The 24,131-nt window shown below is 34.2% G+C and overlaps 1 protein-coding gene across 2 annotated transcripts in view; it reads right to left on the reverse strand.

The window, feature by feature from the left end:
* Window positions 1-918: 918 nt before the first annotated feature.
* PPP4R3B (protein phosphatase 4 regulatory subunit 3B) overlaps window positions 919-24,131 on the reverse strand; it is a 66,181-nt gene continuing 42,968 nt past the window's right edge. The window contains exons 10-16 of one of the 2 annotated variants that reach the window (XM_061210726.1): window positions 23,863-23,904; window positions 22,047-22,205; window positions 18,353-18,522; window positions 16,211-16,350; window positions 15,628-15,791; window positions 13,345-13,547; window positions 919-2,567 (exon numbers count right to left, since the gene is read on the reverse strand). In XM_061210726.1, coding sequence (XP_061066709.1) covers window positions 2,472-2,567; window positions 13,345-13,547; window positions 15,628-15,791; window positions 16,211-16,350; window positions 18,353-18,522; window positions 22,047-22,205; window positions 23,863-23,904 — 974 coding nt within the window. In that variant the 3' untranslated portion in view covers window positions 919-2,471. Of the gene's footprint in view, window positions 2,568-13,344; window positions 13,548-15,627; window positions 15,813-16,210; window positions 16,351-18,352; window positions 18,523-22,046; window positions 22,206-23,862; window positions 23,905-24,131 lie in introns of both variants that reach the window. The other variant, XM_061210725.1, reaches the window with a different exon arrangement.

Raw genomic sequence — 24,131 nt, forward strand, 5'->3', positions numbered from 1 at the left:
TTTCATGTAGCTTTTTATTAAAAATAGCTTTCATATTGCATACATGTTTACAGATATAATTTTAAGAGAACCTCAGGCATACAAATGTGGGCTCTGGCTTGCTTCACTGAGTGAAGATGATAAAGATAAAAATGTTGATCTGCCTGAGGGTAGTCAGTCATTTAAGACAGCAGCTAACGTGTAATCTTAAGTTAGTTATTCTTTCAAGGGATATTTTTAAGTCTTGTTCTCGTATCGTTGTGGGTGAGCATCTGGACCATGAACAGTGTTTTCCTGTAATTCAACAAAACATTCACATTTCTGCTGTAAGAAAAGTTTCCTATGATGATTTAAATGATTTAAAAGACTTGTGGCAGTTCTTCAGAAAGGAAAATTAAAGAAACTTCGTAAGATATATAAAGATAATACTTCCTACTGGAACTTAAAATAAAATTACTTAATCAGGAAGAGTCAAGAGTAAATAGGGAAACACTTTACGGTTGGGCTTCTTAGATTCCAAGAGGAAATTTAATAAGAGCTAAGAAGAGTGAAGGGGCTTGATAAAATTTGCTTGAAAGAAAATGTATTCATATGGTAACTTTGCTGATCTTAGTTTAAATCCTGAGTCACTTGCCTTTATGAGGTGGAAGGTCTTTTTCAATATATGTACCTTTAATCAAAGAGGTGAGAATAGCCCGATGCTGTGATGCTTTGGTGCTGGGACTTATGTGTCCAAGGCACACCTTCTATGTGCAGTTGACCCTTGTTTGTTTAGAATTCTTTCATTCAGATTGGTGTATGACACAGTGGTCTATAATAAATATCTATGGATAACTTACTGGCTTTAAAAAGATATTGTAAAATGGACACATCTCAAAATGGAGTTTACTTATATTTACAACAAACCAAACAAAAGCAACAAACATAGAATTACAGGGTCACATTTTAATTCCTGAATTTTACAGGTCAGCATTAATATCACCACATGTATACAAATGGTGTAAAACAAGTACAGTGGTATTTTTAATACAAAATAAACATCTGTTTTATGGAAAAACTATACTTCATATCTACACAGACAGCCCATCTTCCAAACAATAGCCAAAATTAAAATTAACTACAAAATCTCCAAAACAGGGGAAACTGCTTCAGTTTAAGCTATTCCAGGAAAAATGGACCCGTAACACATTACAAGGGTGATCTGAAGACTGTAGCTGGAATTACTATTTTTAGTTTTTTGGTTTTTTTCTTCCCAATGCATTAAATTGTAGTTTGGGGGATGTTTTTCTCACTTCAGCATCTCAGATCATAGATGAGCAAACTAACATTAAAATATTTACAGTTAACTTGCTGTTCTAAAAATAAAACCTCTTAACTGTTTGCCTCAGTTTATTATTTTAAATTCATTTACGTACATGGAATGTGCTTTTATTCTTAAAAAAAAAAAAGCAGCTTTCATATTACACCCTTGTTAGTTCTTGGAAAAGCTTCATGTGCTGCATACTCTGACACTGAAGTAACTTCTTGGATCAAAATGGCCTGTAGATATTAAATGCCACTTAATTCAGCACTATTCTTTGTATGTTAGTCTTTATAAATTACACTTTAAAACTTGCCTGCAGCTCTGGAGAGAGAGAACTTTATTAACAAAGCAGAAAGTGGCTTCAAAGTATCTTCCACAAAAGATTGTATTGGTAGGCAGTTGAAAACATTCTGTTCAATCCACTCCCATTTCTAGAGAAAATCATTTTGGAATACTACTGTACTGATTCTTGGCATCTGTTATCTCTAAAAGTGCTGATTTTAAAGTTATATTAACAAAACTGTCCATTTTGAATCCAGCTTGTTTGTTTTCATCAAAATACACACTTAAAGTTCCTGGTGTAGAAAACTCAACATGTGCTGTAATACAGGGTGTATTTCCCTGTACCTACCAGTAAGGCTGAATTTGTTGTATCTTCAAAGAAATGGTCCCAACAGCTTAACTTCATTATTTATGATAGTTGAACTTGTTTTCCATAAAAATTTCTTTTAAAAAGAGGCAACTGATTAAAAGAACAACATGGCCAGCACCATTATACAAGTAATGTTATTGGGTTTGCAACTGAAGTTTTATAACTGTTTCTAAATCAGAAACCCTCCTGGAGCAACCCTGCATTAATATTATTTTATCAACTTTGTCCCTCCCCTAAACCATCCCAAAACTTGAGAGTTTCCTTGCTGAGAAGCTATCTCCCAGGTTCTGGTTACTAACTTTTTTTTTTGACAGCCTGAAAGGCAAACCCCTTAATTACTAGCAAGTGATCAAGTTCCTGGGAAGCCTGTTTTTTTTAACAGAACTAAACTCTCCTAGCTGCTATACTGAGTGTCTTTTGCTATTCCTTGTATATTTATAAGTTCAAGTGAGAAAGCTTTCTGATTCAGATTTTCAGCTCATTGAACAGTTGCAGCATTTTTGTACAACCACATGTTGAGGGTCCCCAGTAAATATTTTATGAGCCAAGACGAGGTCTTTTCCTGGGAGATGTTTCTTCTTCTTCATCTTCCTCTTCATCATCTGGATAATCCACTAAACCAACCAAACTTCCCTATTGAAGAATAAAAAAAAAATTTAACATATGTAACTTAAAAAAAAAAAAGCTTATTAGTACAAATGTTGTCACTTTTAAAGGTATTAGAAATCATTTTTCTAAACTAACCACATATATCTGAAACATATATTTGAATTTGATAAAGGAACTGCTTGAAATTATGAACAATTAGTAATAAGTACAACTGGTGGTATTCTTAGTTACCCTCAACTTTTTAATTTGGCTCTTGAGATTTTTAATGATACCTCATAATTCAACTCAGCAAAATTTCACTGTGGAAAAATATCTCCAAACAGTAGGACTCACAAAGAATCATGACATTTGGAGCTAGAAGGACCTTGGAGATGAACTGGTTCATTTCTCCAAACTTAAACTAGAGATGATAGCCAGCCAGTGACAAAAAGTCACCTTTTAGTCTCTGTTCCTCATGTATATATTTCATCACTAAGTACACATCATTGTTTTTTGTTCTGCTTTTTGAAGAATAATTTTAAATGGCTGACGATAATAAACACATGAAATGGTTCCTAAAAACTAATGACTAAAATATTTAGGGCTCTCTCTCCCTACCCAGAAGAAAAGGATCAGATATTTCAGGTGTTTGGCCTTTTATAAGTAATGGACCCCTTTGCAAATCCTATTAAAGCTCTGGACATTACCCAGACAATTATATGTCCTCAGGTCTGCATTAATTCCATGAAATCTGTACACATACCTTACAGGTTAAGAGAGCTACTGTAAACACTGCATCTAGTTCAAACCCTTAAGACCTCTAGGGGATAAGCAAATACAATTGAAATGAGTCATATATCAAACCTAAGTAGCTTCATACCTAAAGAATCCAGGCATCTGGCATTAACACTTTACCAGAATATAACTGAAACACTGCAATATTAATCAGCAAAGGGCTCTGAGCAGCTAGAAACAGTTATCAGAAAGTCTGTGAACCAAATAAAACTTATAGTTAAGTGAGAATCTTTCTGCTTCTTTCTCAGCTTAACACACAAATCATAAGTTTGATAAGCAAGAAGTAGTGTGGCTAAATTTAAAACAAAACGTAAAGCACTTGGCACAGTGCTTGGTATGTAGTTACTAGTCAGTAATTGCTATTAGCTACTATTACTGTTATCATTATTATTTGTTATTTGGTTTCTAAGCCAAACAAGTTGGACGAAAGGAAGTAGAAGACATAATTACAGCATAAAAAGGCACCAGTCTGATATTCACACAGCAAATTAAGGAAAGTTTTAATTTTGCTTTTAATCCTATATATCATAATGTACAAACATTTCAGTTCCAAATGGTTAACATTTAAAATAATTTTTGGCATAAGATCAGTAAATATTCTGACACTCGGCTACACAATTTAATTTTCAATTTTATCTCTATTATCTATACATATATACACCATAAACAAACTCATATATTAAAAAATCATGTTTACCATACAAAGAATAAAAATACAAAATATGAAATATTGGAAGTAAAAGGAACTATAAATCCACAGATGCACACTGTGAAGAATTTGATAGGTTCCAGACTTAAACTATAAATGTATTGTTTTTAAACAAATATCAGCTTTCAATGTTAGTACACAAAGTTCTATTTCATTCTTTTAAACTCTAGTATTCCATGGTATGGATACACCACCAAAGTTAAATTCCTTGTTGGACGTTTAGATTGCTTTCCCAGGCATTATATTCTCTTTAAAATTTTTTGTTTCTGACAATATATCAACAAAGACAGAAAAGGAAAGGAGAAAACAGCAGACGAAAGCTGTTAAGGCATTTCTGGAAAAAGAAATCAGAGGCAAAATAACTCAGTTTTAATGGAGAACAAAGTCAAGAAAGAAGGGTTTGCAGGGGGATATAGAAATGAGAAGCAAACTGATTTGTCTTAACCGCAGAAAAGACTAGGAAGTAAGGGCACCAAAATACTGGGGAAAGCAGGGAAGATAGTTAACAGTCGAGTCAGTGAAACAGACAACTGAGTCCTCAATTCTACAATTCGTTCCCCTACCACACGCCTACCCCCACTAGGAGATTCCGGCTCCTCTACCACCACCAACCATAAAGGAAAAGCGACAGAAAGGCTCTGCACTTCAGGACTTCAGGCACAGTAAAGGGCAGGGGAAAGGTGCCAGGGTGAAACAGTAAATTCTGCATGCTGAGCAGAGACATGCCCACCTCCATTCTAAGCTTTCTTTCCCATCCAGGCTCTCAACACCAGCAGGTGAGCTTATACTCACCAGGTGTAGCAGACTAGCTATGCCTGTAAGAGCTAGGTGGCTCTACAGGGAAAAAACCCCAAACCATTAACACTCCCTAAAAAGAGCAGGGCATTTGCTCTAGTCTTTTATATGAAGTCCACACCAGTAGGCCCTTCTCATTGTTTTTAACTGCCTTATTTTAAAAATTGAGACATAATTCACATACCGTAAAGTTCACCCCTGTGCAGTGTACAGTTCAGTGGTTTTAGTATATTCCCAAAGTTGTGTGACTGTTACCACTAATTCCAGAGTGTTTTCGTCAACAACCACCCCCCCAAACCCCTACTCATTAGTCACTTCCCATTCCTCCCTCCTTCCCAGCTCCTGGCAATCACAAATCTACTTTGTTTCTAAATATTTGCTTATTTTGGACCAGTTCTTATAAACGGAAGCATACAATATGTGGCCTTTTGTGTTTGGCTTATTTCACTTAGCATAATGTTTTCGGGTTCATCTATGTTGTAGCATGTGTCAGTACTTCATTCCTTTTCCTTTTTACGGCAAAATAATATTCATCATTATGGATATATCACATTTTGTTTATCTGCTCATCAGATGATGGACATTTGGGTTGTTCCCACTTTTTGGCTATTATGAATAATGCTGCGATTAATATTCATGTACACGTTTTAGTGTGGACATATATTTTCAGTTCTCTTGAGTATATACCTAGGAGTGGAATTTAACTTTTTGGGGAACTGCCAGACTGTATTCTAATGCATTTGCACCATTTTATTGATACATTCCCATCAACAATGTATGAGAGTTGCAATTTCTCACCAACACACGTTTTTGTCCATGTGTTTTATTATAGCTATTTTAGTGGGTGTGAAGTAGAATCTCACTGTGGTTCTGATTTGCATTTTCCTGACTAGTTTGCATTTTCCTAATGATGCTGACCATTTTGTCATGTGCTTATATGGCCCATTTGTATATCTTCTTTGGAGAAATATCTTTTTAAATGCCCATTTTAAAACCAGGTTGCTGTGTTGTGCTGAAGAGTTCTTTATATATTCTGGATACCAGTCCCTTATCAGATATATTTTCTCCCATTTTGTGGACTGCCTTTTCACCGTATGATAGTGTCCTTTGAAGCAAAGAAGTTCTTAATTTTGATGAAGTCTGATTTATCTATTTTTTTCTTTTGTAACACTTGTGCTTTTTGTGTTATACCTAAGAAATCACTGCCTAGGGGAATTCCCTGGTGGTCCAGTGGTTAGGACTCTGTGCTTCCATTGCAGGGGGTACAGGTTCGATCCATGGTTGGGGAACTAAGATCCCGCAAGCCATGGGGTGAATAAAAACAAAAAGAAAAAAAAAAGACTGCTTAATTTGAGGACATGAATATTTACGCCTGTAGTTTTTTCTAAGTGTTTTATCCTTTTAATTCTTATATTTAAATCTTTTGTCTACTTTAAGTTCTGTAACATGGTGAGGGGCAGGGTCCAACTTCATTCTTTTGAATGCAGATATCCAAGTTGTCCTAACACCATTTGTTGAAAAGATGATTCTTTACCTCAGTGAATTGTCTTGGCAGTCTTGTTGAAAAGTCTACCTTACTTTTTCTTGTTTGTTTGTTTGGTGCTGTGAGCCTAGCAGATAAATTTATTTTATATTTTTGCTGCATAAATAGATTAGCACCTCACTAAGGCACTTCTCCTCAAGGCTTTCTTTCTTTTTTTTTTAACTTTTTATTTTCATTTTGTATTGGAGTATAGTTGATTAACAATGTTGATTAACAGGTGTATAGCAAAGTGATTCAGTTATACATATACATATGTATAATTGAGCTCCCTGTGCTATACCGTAGGTTCTTGTTGGTTATCCATTTTAAATACAGCAGTGTGCACATGTCAATCCCAAACTACCTTACTTTTTAATATGAAAGAAAATCCAAGCATCACCAGACACTTGAGAAACATTTCTAATATGAAAGAAGGGATCAAAACAAATGATGTAACAATAACAAAAACCTATGAAGAAACAATGACTCTTTATGAACTAAAACTGACAAATTTTAAGTTAGGAAACTTAACATAATTCATCATATTAACAAATCTAAGGGGACAGAATTCAAGAATTATCCTTGACTCCAGTGGTCCCCAACCTTTTTGGCGCTAGGGACCGGTTTTGTGGAAGACAACTTTTCCATGGTTTGGATGGGGGGGAGGGATGGTTCAGGCTGTAATGTGAGTGATGGGGAGCAGCAGATGAAGCTTTGCTTGCTCGCCTGCCACTCACCTTCTGCTATGCGGCCTGGTTCCTAACAGGCCTGGGGGTTGGGGACCCCTGCTCTACTCAATGAAATAAAGAATACATAGATGGGACTTCCCAGACAGTCCAGCAGTTAAGACTCCATGCTCCCAATGCACGGGGCTTGGATTTGATCCTTGGTCAGGGAACCAGATTCTGCATGCTGCAACTAAGAGCCTACATGCCGCAACTAAAGGTTCCGTATGCTGCAACTAAAAGATCCTGCATGCTGCAACAAAGATCCCGAGTGCCACAGCCAAATAAATTAAAAAAAAAAAAAAAATACATAGATCTTCCTTAAACATGATTAAAAATTTTTAATCATCAGTAAAGGTGATAGTTTTTATATCTTCTAATTTTTGATATCATGTAATTTTTATATAAACATGAGTAAAATTTTGTTTTAATCACCAGCAAAAGTGATAGCTTTTATATCTTCTAATTTTTATAGCTTTAATTTCTTTATCTCACCTAATTGCACTGGCCAATACCCCAGAACAATGGTTAAATAACAGCAGTGATAGTGGCATCCTGTCTTGTTCCTGACTTTGGTATGGATGCTTCTAATATTTCTTCCTTAAGGATAAAGCTAGCTTTTGGTATCAGCCATATATATCATGTTAAGAAATTATCCATTTATTCCTATTTTACTGAGCATTTATATGTGATAACACTTGTCAAAACTGTAAATGCACATTCTCTATAGAAATACACATGTATGTGAAATGTTGTATGTAAAAGGTCACATATCCATCCATACTTTGGAATTCTATGGAGGAAGTTCTTTTATGTCCTGATATGGAACGCTCATCCAGATAAGCTTGTCATGTGAAAAAGCAAGATGTAGTGTTTTCTTTTTCTGTGAATCTATAGCAAAAGAAGTGTTTGTTTTAGCACCTGCTAATGGCTTCTCATTCTGATTTTGTAAGTATTTTTCCTCAAGGAAAATGTGCATATATTTTACAGCTCTACAGCTGAAGTAATATTCTGTGTCTCTATAGCATTCATATTTTTAAAAAATATCTTTTAATTGCACTAGTAGGGACTTCCCTGGTGGCACAGTGGTTAAGGAATCCACCTGCCAATGCAGGGGACACGGGTTCGATCCCTGGTCCAGGAAGATCCCACATGCTGCAGAGCAACTAAGCCTGTGTGCCACAACTACTGAGCCTGCGCTCTAGAGCCCGTGAGCCACAACTACTGAGCCCATGTGCTGCAACTACTGAAGCCCGTGCACTCTAGGGCCCTCGTGCCGCAACTACTGAGCCTACATGCTGCAACTACTGAAGCCCACGTGCTGCAACTACTGAAGCCCATGCACGTAGATAGAGCCCATGCTCTGCAACAAGAGAAGCCACTGCAGTGAGAAGCCCATGCACTGCAATGAAGAGTAGCCCCCACCCGCCACAACTAGAGAAAGACCACATGCAGCAACAAAGACCCAATGCAGCCAAAAATAATAAATTTCATTAGTAGCTACTGTTTCGCTGGGCTTGAAAACTATAAAATTTTCAAAGAATGTGATTTTTAAAAAATATATTAGAGCTTTAGGATACCTCCCAAAGGAAAACAGACAAATTATCACCTGATCTATTTAATTTTAAGAACCAATCAATTCGATTGTAGCAATCAACAATGATGGTGACGAAAATTATAAGACGCTGATGAAAGAAACTGAAGACGACACAAACCGATGGAAAGATACACTGTGTTCTTTCCATGAAGGAATGAAAGAATCAATGTTGTTAAAATGACCATACCATCCAAGGCAAACTATAAATTCAGTGCATTCCCTATCAAATTACCAACAGCATTTTTCACAGAACTAGAACAAAAAATTTAAAAATTTGTATGGAAACACAAAAGACCCCAAATAGTCAAAGCAATACTGAGAAAGAAGAACGGGGCTGGAGGAATCAGGCTCCTTGACTTTAGACTGTACTACAAAGCTAAGTCATCAAAACAGTATGGTACTGGCACAAAAAACAGACATATAGATGAATGGAACAAGATACAAAGCCCAGAAATAAACCCATGCACTTACGGTCAATTAATCTATGACAAAGGAGGCAAGAATATACAATGGAAAGACAGTCTCTTCAACAAGTGGTGCTGGGAAAACTGGACAGCCACATGTAAAAGAATGAAATTAGAACATTCTCTAACATCATATACAAAAATAAACTTGAAATGGATTAAAGATCTAAATGTAAACCAGATACTATAAAACTCCTAGAGGAAAACATAGGCAGAACAATCTTTGACATAAATTGTAGCAATATTTTTTTGGATCAGTCTCCTAAAGCAAAGGAAATAAAGGCAAAAATAAAAAAATGGGACCTAATTAAACTTAAAAGCTTTTGCAAAGCAAAAACGAAAAGACAACTTACTGAATGGGAAAAAGATTTGCAAATGATAGGACCAATAAGGGGTTAATATCCAAAATATATAAACAGTTCAAACAACTCAACATCAAAGAAACAAACCCAATTAAAAAATGGGCAGAGGATCTAAACAGACACTTCTCCAAAGAAGACATACAGATGGCCAACAGGCACATGAAAAGATGCTCAACATCACTAATTATTATAGAAATGCAAATCAAAACTACAATGAGGTAACATCTGACACTGGTCAGAATGGCCACCATCAGAAAGTCTACATTATAATAAATGCTGGAGAGGATGTGGAGAAAAAGGAACCATCCTACAGTGTTGGTGGGAATGTAAATTGGTGCAGCCGCTATGGAGAACAGTATGGATGTTCCTTAAAAAACTAAAAATAGAACTACCATATGACCCAGCAATTCCACTACTGGGCATATACCCTGAGAAAACCATAATTCAAAAAGAGTCATGTACCACAATGTTCACTGCAGCACTATTTACAATAGCCAGGACATGGAAGCAACCTAACTGTCCATCGACAGATGAGGATAAAGAACACGTGATAAATATACACAATGGAGTAATACTCGGCCATAAAAAAGAATGAAATAATGCCATTTGAGGCAACATGGATGGACCTAGAGATTATCATACTAAGTGAAGTAAGTCAGAAAGAGAAAAACAAACATCATGATATTGCTTGTAAGTGGAATCTAAAAAAAAAATGATACAAATGAACTTATTTACAAAACAGAAATAGACTAACAGACATAGAAAAGAAACTTATGGTTACCAAAGGGAAAAAGGGTGGGGGAGGAACGGATAAATTAGGAGTTTGGGATTAACAAATACACAATACTATATATAAAACAGATAACCAACAAGGACCTACTGTATAGCACAGGGAACTATATTCAACATCTTGTAATAACCTATAATGGAAAAGGATCTAAAAAAAGAATCTATCTATCAATCTATCTATCTAATCTATCTAATCTATCTAGCTCTGAATCACTTTGCTGGACACCTGAAAAGCAATGATGGTGAAAATGGCTAAAGGGCCATTGGTGATAAAGAACTTGCCTTCACTTAGAAATGTGGTCAGTTTGTTGAAAAAGGTTGAGACCCAATATAACTAGTGCTTTACTCTGTGAGCTCCTATCTTGCTTAATATCAAACTTTTGTGATAGTCTTGAGTGACTGAGCAATTAATTTGTTTTCCAAGAACAATCGCTATTTTTCTATCTGTTCCCCCAAAAGATGTAGAACAAATGTATTCGGCAATCTGCTGTTAGTGTCAAAAAAGGTGAAATATGTGTTTGTGTTCGCACTTGATTTTGCTTGTTCATAAATAAAAAATTATCTGGAAGGACAGTAAATTAAAAACTCAGGGAAATAACCCAGAAAATAGAACAAAAAAATGAGTAATAGGAGAGAAAAACTATGAAAATTATAAGGCCCAATATCCAAACAATAAGCTATAGTGAAAGAGCATAAAATGTCCCAAAACTAAAGGTCATGACTGTTTAGCTGAGAATGCCCCAAGTATATCATCCTGAAATTTCAGAATACAGGGATAAAACCCCAAATGCTTCCAAGAAGAATCAAAGAAAATCACACACACACAATCAGGAATAAGAATGTCTCTGGATTTCTTGGCAGCAATAACTTCAAATTTTTGAAAGAAAATTATTTCTAATTTGGCTCTACATTCAGTTAAATTGTCAATCAAGTATGAGGATACAATAAAGACATCTTCATACATGCAAGGTCTCAAACTTTATCTCTCATGGAATTCTTTTCTCAGGAAACAGAGAGGGTATGCTCCAACAAAATGAGATGGAAAATCAAGAAAGAGAACAGAGACCTGAGATCCAGGGACAATCAACATAAGAAAAGAAGAAAGACAAAAGGAAGTATTAGGGTGATGGCAGAGGCAGCCTTAAGACATCAGCTGAGCAACAAGTCTGGAGAGGAACCAATCTAGGCTGGGACAAGATGGGTGACTGCAAGAGAGATGTCTCGAAGGGGGAGACTACGTGGAAACTAACCTGAGAGGTTATTTACTCTATAAAAAGAGTAAAGTTATAAAGAAAAACACAGTATAGAAAAAAAGCAGGGAAAAAAAAAAGAAAAAAGCAGGAAAAAAATTAATGAATAAAGAATATTTATGTTATTATAGCTATAATATTATCAAATATTGTTTTAACCAAAAATTGTGATACAGAGAGTAATAAGGGTGAGGATGTGGTACGGAGTGGTAAAACAATATGGCAGTATTAGCATATTATTTAGAAATAGAAGAAAGAGCTAGAAGAGTTCCAAGCTTTCGCTGCGGAGAAGAAAAGAGGACTGTTTTTTTTTTTCAATACTTTTAATGCTATTTTTCTTTTAAAAGTAAGTGCATATATTACATTGATTAAAAAAAAAAAAAAAGAAAAGCTAGTATATATTGAGAATGTGCCAAATAGTGTTCTAAGCTCTTTACATTTATTAAATAATTAAACCTTCACAACAAACCTATAAAGGAGGTGCTGTCTTATCCCTGTTTAAAATGAGAAAACTAAGGCCCAGAGAGATTAAATAATTTACTCAAGGTCAAACACATAGAAAGAGGCACAGCCAAGATTTGAACCCAAGCAATATAACTCCACAGCAAATATTCTTAATATAGTGTCATAATATTACACTAAATTTGTCTTATCAAAAAATGAAAATTTAAAAATTCTTGTTCAATAACAAACTGTGTTTCACAAACAGGAGAATCCTATTGAAAATGCTACTTCTGTGATCTTTAGTCAAGAGCCCACCTTGCTACAATACTGAAGAAAGATTCTACATTTTTGTAAAATAAATAAACTCAGACTTATATTCTGTGTTCAAAACAAGAAGCATCACTTCACTTAGGTTTTCTACTATGGCCTTCTCTTGGCCTTCTATCCTTATACTAACAGTTGTCCTTTATTTATGCCTTTTTATTTTAAGCCACTCCTTTTTGGGGAAAAGGACATATTACATATAATAATAACGTAAATGAAAAAAAAAGTTTTATATAAAATTTAAACTTGTTTACATAAAAAAAGTAACCAATGGGAAATACATTTGCTATGTGAATGACAAAAAGGTTAATATTCTTAACCAAAGACTCACTCATATTAAAAAGACATAAACCAATTTTTAAAAAGGCAAGACTATGAACAGACAACTAACAGAAGAGCAAATTCAAAAGGCTAATATTCAACCTTACTAGTAACAAATGACACAACTGGGAACAAGATATATACTGTCTCCTCTACCTAACTGGTAAAGATTAAAAATCATTATAATAACAGTGCCAAAGCTGCAGTGAACCAAGTATACTCGTACAATGCTTACGGTAACATGAACTGGTATAGCCTTTCTGGAGAGGAATTTGACAATATGGGTGAGAACATTGTTCTACTCATCTATCCAAGAAAATAACTTAAAATGCAACAATGCCAGTAGTCAGTGAAATATCAGAATCAACTTATGTGCTCCAAAATATTGGTGGGGGGAGGGGATGCTTACAAATACTATGATACAGCTAAATCAAATGAAATTCTACAGTCCTCAACAATGTTTTAATAACAGAGAAAAATTCTCATAATGAATGAAAGCAGGATACAAAACTGTGTTTATACAGAGACTGTAATTATGTGTCAGATAAACCCATATACCTAAAGAAAAATCAATCAAATGTTAGCAGTCAAGTTCTCTGATGACAATGTGTGCAACTTTTTTTCTTCTTTGAGATTATTTTTATTATCCAAATTTTCTTCAGGAAACATGAAATAATTCTACAGATGAAAAAAGCGAAGTTTGTGTGTAGAGCAGTTTCACATACCTTGGTGGCTGTTACTGATGTAGCCAAGTTTGTAGTTTTGGAAGAGGATCCATTAGAACTTGCTGGTGGTGTCTGAGCCACTACAGATTTACTGTTTGTACTGTTTGTTCCATTAGCAGCACTGGTGGAGTGGGAGAAAGTAAATTTGAAGCCACCAGAAGATGTCCTTTTGGGAAGGTTTTCCTTGTCTTCACTTTCCTTTGCTAAAGCAAATGTAAAAATTTGAATCTTTATCAGTAAATATTGCTAAGTCAAAGCATCTGAAAAGAACAATAATTTAAAAACTTATAAAACAGTGCCTTTGTTTTTTTGTAAGAGCTAAGAGGGTAGAGCATGATGTGTACAATGATAAGTCTTTATTAGCTGAAGTCTTAGAAATCTCAGGATTAGAAAGAAACTTCAGAATCATATAACAGATCAGCCACCGTATGCTAGAATTCTACACTGCTATATCTAGGACTCTTCCAAGGACTCTAGCTGTCTGACTCTTCCTTTCATTGTCTCTCTGCAGCTTCCACTCACTGACTCTACACTTCCATACTCATTGTGAAAACCTAATAATCTCTCCCACAAGTCAATAATATTCCAAATGCCTAAAGAAAATGATTAGGATCATGTTTATCAGTCATTTATTTCCTGAATATTCCAGGTTCCTTTATCTGTTTCCTTTATGACAAAGGTATCTACTATCCTTTAACATCTGGCTGCCACTATTTTTGATTATGTTTCTTAACTGGATGCTACTTCAAGTATGGCCTCACTGCCTCTTTTGACAGTACTCAGGGCAGTGCCTGTAATGAGTAAAGGTAGAAGAATTTGGCTACCAAAAGGTACCTATTCCTTAGGACATTTTAATAGGCTACTGTGATCCCCCAGGCTGAAATAAATAGAACTTATGGCAGTAATGAGTGGAAAATGAGTGAGGCTGGTAGCAACAGTTTCAAGGAAAATGTAATAAATTAATGAAACACTAACAAATGAGAAATGCCTTTAGAAAATCGCACATTGAAAATCACAAACTAGGGACCTCCCTGGTGGCACAGTGGTTAAGAATCCACCTGCCAATGCAGGGGACACGGGTTCGAGCCCTGGTCCGGGAAGATCCCACATGCCACGGAGCAACTAAGCCCGTGTGCCACAACTACTGAGCCTGCGCTCTAGAGCCTGCGAACCACAACTACTGAGCCCGCATGCCACAACTACTGAAGCCCGTGCACCTAGAGCCCTTGCTCCGCAACAAGAGAAGCCATCGCAGTGAGAAGCCCACACACCACAACAAAGAGTAGCCCCCGCTCGCCACATCTAGAGAAAGCCCACGCGCAGCAACGAAGACCCAATGCAGCCAAAAGTAAATAAATAAATAAATAAATATATTTAAAAAAAGGAAAGAAAATCACAAACTTATATATAAGTCTAGGAAATGCTTTTGCCTTTCAAGATATAAATTTTTTGAAACATTTAAATGATAGAATTAAACTGATTGGTTCTTCTGAAAAACACTAGTAAGATCTTAGTTTTATAAACAAGTTAAACATGTTTGAAAGACAGGAAATTTTACTGTTACTTTTCCGCTCTTGACATTTTATCTTTGTTTTTTTTTTTTGAACATTTATTTGTTTTGGCTGCTCCGGGTCGGGATCTTCAGGTGCGGCATGCAGGATCTTTTTTTAGTTGCAGCATGCAGACTTTCTTAGTTGTGGCATGCATGCGAGATCTAGTTCCCCGACCATGGATCGAACCTGGGCCCCCTTCACTGGAAGCACGGAGTCTTACCCAGTGGACCACCAGGGAAGTCCCCTGACATTTTATCTTTATGAAACTTTTATAACAATTTAAAAATTTCAAAGAGTAAAGTACTTCTTTCTTTAAGCTTAGTTTCTCCAGCTGTAAATGACAGAGTGCTCTGGAAAGTTTCTATATGGATCTCTATGATCTATAGGATCTATAGGATCATATAGGATCTATATGATCTCTATCATTATTGAAGATTTCAGTATAGAAATAAAAGCACAACTGTTCACAGAAGGCAAAGTATACACAATGCAATTTATAAACAGCAAATGAAGAGAATCACAAAATGGCAAGTTTCAAGAAAAACATTTTAAACACAAAATGTTTTGAAAAATCAGATTTGAAAAAAGTGATAATTTTAAAAGGTTTTGATTTAGCATAAAATTCATGTCTTTCATGCTTTATAAACTATGATCACAACTTCACAAACAACTGAATAATTTCTATACTAAATAAGAGAATGAACTAATCAAAAATTCAAAATTTTAATACCCTTTTTAGTCTCCATGAATTTTTCATAACTATCTGGAAAATCATCTTCTGCCTTAGATTTTTCCACTGGTGCCACAACTGTTTTCCCTTCCTCCTCTTCATCTTCATTAAACCACATTTCTTCATCCTCTTCCAATGCCTTTGCATCTCTGCGAAATCTGTTACTACGCAATATAGATGGTACACTGTAAGAAATATATCACAAATATTAAGTAATGATTTAAGATTCCTGACCAGATTATGAGAATAAATATGTATAACCAAGAGGAGCTGAAATAATTTTAACTGAGTATAACTTATATCATAATCACCTCAGTTGCGATATAAGATGTAACCAGAAACCAGAGAACACTCCAAGGATGTTTGTACACCAACCTAAAAATTTATCTTGAGTTATGATATGGAGCAGTAATTTTTCATATAAAAGATTCAGTGTAGGGAGAATATACTACCCTCCTACACAACCCTGTACTATCTAATGATGGAAAGAAAATTCCTGGGTAAATTTCATATGTAAGATCAAACTACACATGATTTTGAACATAATTTTATAGGCTATAAATGCAATATACTTAAACAATACCTGTTCAGTTTCTGATTTTGTCTGTCTTTTTCTTGCTCATATTTAGTCTTCAATCCTTTGAATGTCTGAACATATTCAATCGATTCAAGTGCTTTATAAAAGTTTTCAACTATATGTGTAGTAAGAGACTTGATATCTTCCTGTATAAGCACAAAATTTATATTTCAAATATAATACAATGCTTGTTAGAAGAAAAACTTAAAAAAATTTTTTTTATAGTTCCAAAGCTGATCAAAAAAAAGGTTTTTCAAAATCATCTTCCAAAAATAAACGTCCTAGTTTCTTTATACATGAGCCAGGACTCCACAGAACACTTGGAAAAAAGGAGAAGCAATTCACTGAAGCCCTCTTAGGGGGACTATAAAGAACATTTGAGAGGTAAATGCATTTAGTTTATGTTGTCTGTTTATTTTTTGCATTTACATAATAGCTCTTTACAATTTAAAAAGCACTTATCACGTACAATTTCACTTGATCCTCATAACAATTCTATAAAATAGGTTTTATTATCCCTATTTTACAGAAAGGGAAAATTGAGGCTATGAGAGAGACTGGATGGCCTGATCAAGAGTGCACACCTAGTTAGAAAGCAGATGTTGAAATTATATTTTCAACAAACATTGAAAGATATTACTTGATGACACCTTGTTTAACTATCAAAACAAGATAAGCCTTACTTAAAAAATAAACAGATTTCTTTGACTATATCACATATACATATCTGGTAAAACAACTTGAATTCCTCTTGTATATTTCCACAGTTCTCTAGTGGTGTAATTTTTGTGAAATAAATCAACAGTAATAAATTTTAAATTCTGAATGAACCATTTTAAGTGATCACTGCAAATTAATGGGTGCAAAGCAGGCTCATCATTAGAAATAAATAAGTTGTGATTCAGGACTAATACTGGTAGGATATATACATGCCACTTCCTTAAAAGATACACCATAACCTGGTTGTATTAAGGACTGTTATGTCTTTAAACTAGTTCCCCTGAACATCTGAATCAAAAAAATATGCAAAGGAGAAAAATTAGAAACCTAGGTAAAATAGTTGTGTGACACATTGAAACAAAAAAAGGTAAGTTTTGGGATTCAATGTACATTTATCAACCACTCAAAATTATTTTCAGAAAAACAAATTCAATCATAGGAATAGGGATGGGGCTGTGAACGTTACAATTCATTTTATCCATATCTCAACAAAAATTTTAAAGGAAAAAAATATATAAAAGTTAATCTCTAATTCATAGAACAGTACACTGTGAACCTGGGTTCAGATTCTTGGTGAGCTAGTCAACCATGTTCCCTTTTTTCCAAGACTAAAGACAGTACTTCTGTCTTCTTCATCCTTTTTGCAAACCATACTCTTGGCAAGCGACTACTCTAAGAAAAACAATCTAGTCAGCCAAATAATCTTTACGTGAGAATAGTGTGTCATCAGTACAAATCTGATTTGTAAGAAACAAAACTAGAGAATGAATTTCTAGCTTTGACTTTCTTTTTTCAAGTTCTTTCTAACCATGTGGCCATTTCCTCCAGTGGAATCATTTCAGTGTGTGGGACAGGGTAAATTTATCTTACCGGTTCTTCAGTTATTCATCTTATCCCTGTTATTCACACAGAGCTCTCTCCAGATCTTTTTATGACAAATCTTTTGTTGCCTGACTGAGACTCAAGACTGAGCTGCACCATATCTTCAAGCCCTGCCTGTGCTCCTAACCAAATGAATGCACCTGAATAGGTCAGCTAATCACTTTGGGTGTCTCAAGCCCTCATCTATAAAATAAGGCAGTTGGAGTAATTCACCTAACTTCTCAGTTTCTTCAACTTAAAATTCCATGATAACATCCTACCTTTTATGCATTTTGTATCAATGTCTACCAAGGGAATTATTTTTCAATCTTTCTATTCATTTTTATCACTACCCTTACAAGAGATCACAGAGATCATATGAATGGCATGCTTGAGTGAAATGTCCACATATGCTAAATATCCTGAAACATATGGCAAAAAAATGGAACTGAGAATATAGCATAAATGCAGTTTAAAATACTATGCTGAATTTCATAATTTAAAATATTAACATCACTAAACATATAATTATTTTAATTTACTAAGAATCTTTTAATATAAACTTACCACTCTTATAAATTCAAATAACTCAATAACAGCTGAATTCAATAGATTGTACCGAGTTCCATTATCCAGAAGAGCATTTATAACTGGCTCAAAAAGATTTCCCTTGGTGATGTAACGATTATAAAATTCATCTTTAAGGCCAATTATCCGCCTCATAAAACGAAGAGCACCTAATTAAAAATAATACAGGGAGTAAGTTGCTAATCTTACTAGTATTAATTATTATACAGGTATTTTTACATAAAGCAATGTATATGTTCTTCTAAAGTAAAAAGCAAAACTGCACTAAGAACAATTGGATTTTGCGAAAAACAGAATTAGGGAAAAACCAACTCAAAATTTGTACAACTTACGTAGAGAGGTAACAAAAGCCCCAATAATTGGTAGACAGACAGCTACAAGGCAGAGAGATTAAAAAATACACAAAAACCATACAACACAAATGCCGGCACTACTTAGAGCAGTGCTGGTGGATGTGGAGACAATGCAGTGAAGGCAGATCAGAATCAGCAGGGGCTGTCACTGAGAAGGGGACAGGAGTGGTGCAACCTGCCAAGAGCCGAGACTGCCTTACCTCTCTGGAGGACAGGGCAAAGAGGGGAGTGGGGGGAGCTTTGGAGGTAGGTGCTTCTTTTAAGTTTTCTGAAAATACAGCCAAAGGGGCTCCTGCTACCAGTATACAGGAGAGCCAAAGGTTTTTTTTACTTTTCTGATGAAAGCTATTCCAGTTCTCTTTGCCTTGGGAAAATCATCTGTGAACCAACACTACCTCCGGATTATAATAACATCACTCCCTTGTTTACCAATTGCTTATGAGCTGTTTAACCTTTGGTAAACATGTACTGTGGCAGATCAGACTGTATCTGTAAAAGAATGATAGAGTAACAAATAAGCAGTATAATTTGGTTTTTTACATTTTAGAATATTGAAAAGAAAATTTCCCTTTAACTAGTCTTTTCCCTAGCTAAATAAAGCTAAACAAATTTAGCAATATTATTGCTAAAACCTTTATGGAACACAAAATACTGTAATTTCAATCCCTTATTTTTATGTTTGATCTTTTAACTTGTAACCTCTCTCCTAAGTAGTTTAATTTATTCTACAGATACCACTAGCCACATCTTTTAAAACACAAGGTTTCTGATTTTGTAAGTCACTCTCTCATTTTAACCCTCTGTTCACAGATCTAAGTTATTAAAAGAAGCTGTGTCTGTCCAAAGAGGTTCTAAATATTATCTGAAAATAAAACAGAAATGGGCCACATAAGGTATAAATGTATGATAACTGTAAGACTAAACAGGTGTGGACAGAACTGCTAGACTTAAAACATCACCTCTTTTTATGGCAGGATAAGAAACAGTTTTCTTAAGATTAAAAAGACTGAAGTATTGCAAAGACCTGAGCAAACAGGCACTTTCATACACTGCCGGTGAATGAAGTAACATGCACACAAAGCTATAGTTAAAACAGCATTGTTTATAATAATGGAAATCTTGAAGCAATATAAACATTTAAATACTGGAGATCTGTTCAGTTATATCCATTTAAATGTGACCATTCTGCAGTCATTTCAGAAAGGACTATTTATAGAAAGCCATATAGGAAAACCTAGTATGAGAACATCAACTGTTCCAAAATTAATATAAAAATTTAGTGTAAATCCAATCAGGATGAACTGGATAAAGTTATATTTAAGTACTGTGGAAGAACAAATGTCCAAGAACCAAGAAAATTATGAAAAGAAAACTGAGGAGGTACTTAGCAGATATTAAACTTTACAACAGAGATACTATAATGGCATAAGAATAAACTTTCCCATTCATTTTATGTAGTGAAATAAAAGGATAGATGGTTCAGAAATAAGACACAAGTATATATGGTAACTTACTGAATACCAAAAGTGATATTTTAATTCAGTAAGGAAAATATAGTTTATTTAATAAGGTGTTAGCACAATTGGCTATACATCCAGAAGAAAAGAAAGCTAGACTCTCACTTCAAACCATATGCAAAAACAAATTTCGGATGCATTACAAATATAAATGTACAAAATAATAAAAATATTAGAAGATAATTGAGGAAAATATTTGTATAAACTTAGGACATAGGAGACTTTCCTAATAAGCAAGACAAAAAAACCGAAAGCCATAAAAGAAAAATAAGACATATTTGTTATCATAAAGAATCTTATAGCAATTATATGCAAAACAATGCCATAAATAAACGTAAAGACAAAAGACAAATGAAACTGGGACTTTTTTTTCCCCAAAATGTGATAAACTGCTAATATCTCTTACAAGAGCTCTAAGAAAAAGATAAAACGCAATTCACAACAGATAAAATGCAAAAGCACTAAAATGTGAAAAGATGTTATCAAGGAAAATGTAAATTAAAACACAAACAGAATACATTTTCCATCATCAGCTGGATAACATTTTAAAAAACAGTAACAATGAGCGCTATTCATTGAGTGCATTCTTCATGTCAAGTGCTTCAATCTTTTGGGAAAGTAATCTGGAAAGTAAATTAAAATTGAAAAAGGATATATTAAAATATATAAACATTTTGCTCTGGCAATCCCAATATAGGGAATCTATCCTATGGAAATAAACCAGTAAAGAAAGATTTATGTATTGGGTTGGCCAAAAAGTTCGTTCGGGTTTTATGGAAAAACCCGAACGAAATTTTTGGCCAACCCAATACCAGGCTATTTATTACAGTGCTATTTGGAATGGCAAAATACCAAAACAATCTTGCAATCCATGCAGTGAAGAATGGTAGAATAAGTTGTGAAAGAGCCACTCTATGAAATGTTACTCAGTTATGTTTAGGAAAAATATTAATTCACACCATATCCAATGACCTAGCGTATTATTAAGGGGCTGAGACGTGTGTCAGCATGATCCTGTTTCTATAAAAATAAAACATGAAAACCTACACATGTGTGAATGTTTATGTAAATTTGCACAGGTATGGAAAAAGGAATGGAAAAGAAGTAGTGCAGGCAGTTAACAGTGGCTATTTTAAGGCCTTAAAAATAAAGGCAGTAGTAGGGAGATTAACCTTTTCTCTATACATTAAATTAAATGTTATATTTTAACTATGATTTTCATGCTCAGAAAAAACCCACAGGGCTCTTTTTATTTCGAGGGAGGTTTCTTTACCTCTATCAGCAGGTGAAACTATGAGAGGAAAGTAAAGTTAGGGTTCACCGAAAATCAACATTTAAGCAAACATCAGCATTTAAGTTTGACTTTTATTGGTCCAAGTGGTCTACTGAAGGGCTACCCATAAGTTATTTTCCATGTTCAAATAAATAACCTGAGTTATACAAATACATTTCAAGGCCCATATCTCAAAAATATAAAAAGAGTCACTACTAAATGACAGTTTGATGAAGCAGATGTAAAAGGCAGCAGGAGTGGTTCTATTAGTGAAATGTCATTGCACATGGTATTATGTCACAACTGAATCTAAATGTGAGCAATATGTGGGTGGGGGAAGCACTATGACCTATTCCTCTTGTCCTTTAAATAAAAGAAAACAAAAGATTAGTATTTCTCACAATCATCTCTTTAATAGCATATGCACTTGCTAGAAAAAAATAATTCCACATGGGTAACTCAGGCTTTTCTATTAAAAATGCTGTTCCATAAAACATTTTGTAAGAATGTTCATTGAAACTGTTACTTACACAAGGCCAGGAAAGTGTGCTTTGAATTCATCAAGACCAAGACTCTTCTTAGCAAGTCCTTGTTCATAATATAGTTTTTTATGTGATATGTGTGATGTTCCACACAAAATGTGAGTAGCTCTAAAATTAAGGCAAGCAGCTGTGCTGTTTGATAATTATCTACAAAGAAAGTCATCACATGAAAATAAACATTGCAATACATCTAAGCAAAGAGAATAAAGTGTACATTCTATATTTTAGAGCAAAAGTAAAACTGTATTTTCTTCTCCTTTTTGTATCAATTAAAGAAGCTACAGATTTTTATTTTTTCATTAGGTAGACTCTCCAGAAGTATTAGCAGTTTTACCTACTAAATAGATATTCTAAGGCTCTTATATAAAATATTTAATAATGTTAAATAAAAATGTACAAATATGATAATAAAGCCCTCACTGCATTGAGATTTTCTTGGTAATGTTTCCTTAATATGTGCTGTCATTAATATTAATGGATCTATAAAAGGGTCCACTGCACAGTAAAAGAGGAAATACCTTAAACTTTTTGCCTAAAGTGGTGTAACACAAATTTCCCAAGAAAAATTAATATGCTTTCTTCAAAGACATCTTCAAGGAAAGGACTTTTTTGGCTGTTTGAATATCAAGTGAAAAATATTACATCACGATTTTAAAACAGTAATCTTTTTAACATCAAATCATGATATCCATGAGAGGCCTACTGAAATATACCAGCTCTTTCTTCCTCAAGAGGCTTTGGTTTACACATTCATGGAGTGATTTAAAATTGCTTCTTGAACATCAAAATTGAATGTATAGGTAATTACCCATACCTACTGTAAATATTTTAGGCAAGAAAATATTAAGCTGTGAAGAAATTATGGAATCACAGCCTTAGAGAAAAGAAAAAATAACTGATGTCATCAAGTCCAACTATTTTATTTTTCAAGAAGACTACACAAATAAATATTTTGTGGAACATCACATGATGCTATCAGGAACAAATCAGCAACCTTTTTAATAACAGAATGACCATCAAGTATACAAAATACAATTCTGGTATTTCAAAGACCTTTTCTACTTTAAATGTAAGTAAAGAGTTCTACTTGTTTCAGACCAATTTGTACAACAGCCATCACCACAGCCAGTATCTGAACTAGTTCCTCACCATTAAAATAAATTCTCTAAATTTCTCAATTCCCAAATTTTATTTACAAAAGATCTTGTAACAGTAATCTGTAGTGTTAATTAAATGTCTTGTTTTCACTTTCCCAAATTAGGACATGAAATTACTCATCATATCTCTAATAATCAAATCTCTGAACTGCTTCCTAATTTGAAACTGGCTTTCCTAGAGCTTTGATGGGCCTGGTAGACAAGACAGGAGGCCAGGTAAACACGGCATTATTTTCCATACTAACAGGCCAATACCTGATACATATGTTCCAAGTAGAAGCAACCATGTTTATACTCAGATTCATGAACGATACCTACGCATAAGACTATTAATGAAGACTAACTGATTGGCCTTAGTTTACTAAATTTACAAAATAAGAATGAACTAATCCTCAACTTTCAGACATCTCCTTAAAAAAAATGTCAGAAAACAAGCTCTAAATTTACAGAGAAAAACAACAACAAAATTTCAACTGGGTTTTTCATCTTTTATATTGGAGAAAGTAGAATTTTTTTCTTTAAAAAAAATTTAGTTTTGGATTTTTTGGATGAAAATATGTCTTTCCTAGCTTTGTATAAGTGCATTATATTCTGAATAGAAAAAAACTTAGTTTGCATTAGTTCATAAAGTATGAATGTACACTTACCGGGACAAATTGTGCTGTTTTTGTTAGATCCAACTATATTATCTAATAAAAAAAATTAAAATCAGCGACTTCAGTAATAATATCTCACACTTCCCTAGCACTTTACAACATACAAAGCATATCTCTGATCATAACCTCATTTTACCTGCATAATAACTATTAAGAATTAGTAGCTTCAGTCAAATATTATACCTCTATCTGAAATCTTTTAGAGAACTGGGTGCAGATGAAGAATTATTAAAAGACAGTATCATAAGTATTCTAATAAA

The sequence above is a fragment of the Eubalaena glacialis genome, chromosome 14 (assembly GCF_028564815.1).
Source record: "Eubalaena glacialis isolate mEubGla1 chromosome 14, mEubGla1.1.hap2.+ XY, whole genome shotgun sequence".
In the NCBI taxonomy this organism is placed as follows: Eukaryota; Metazoa; Chordata; class Mammalia; order Artiodactyla; family Balaenidae; genus Eubalaena; species Eubalaena glacialis.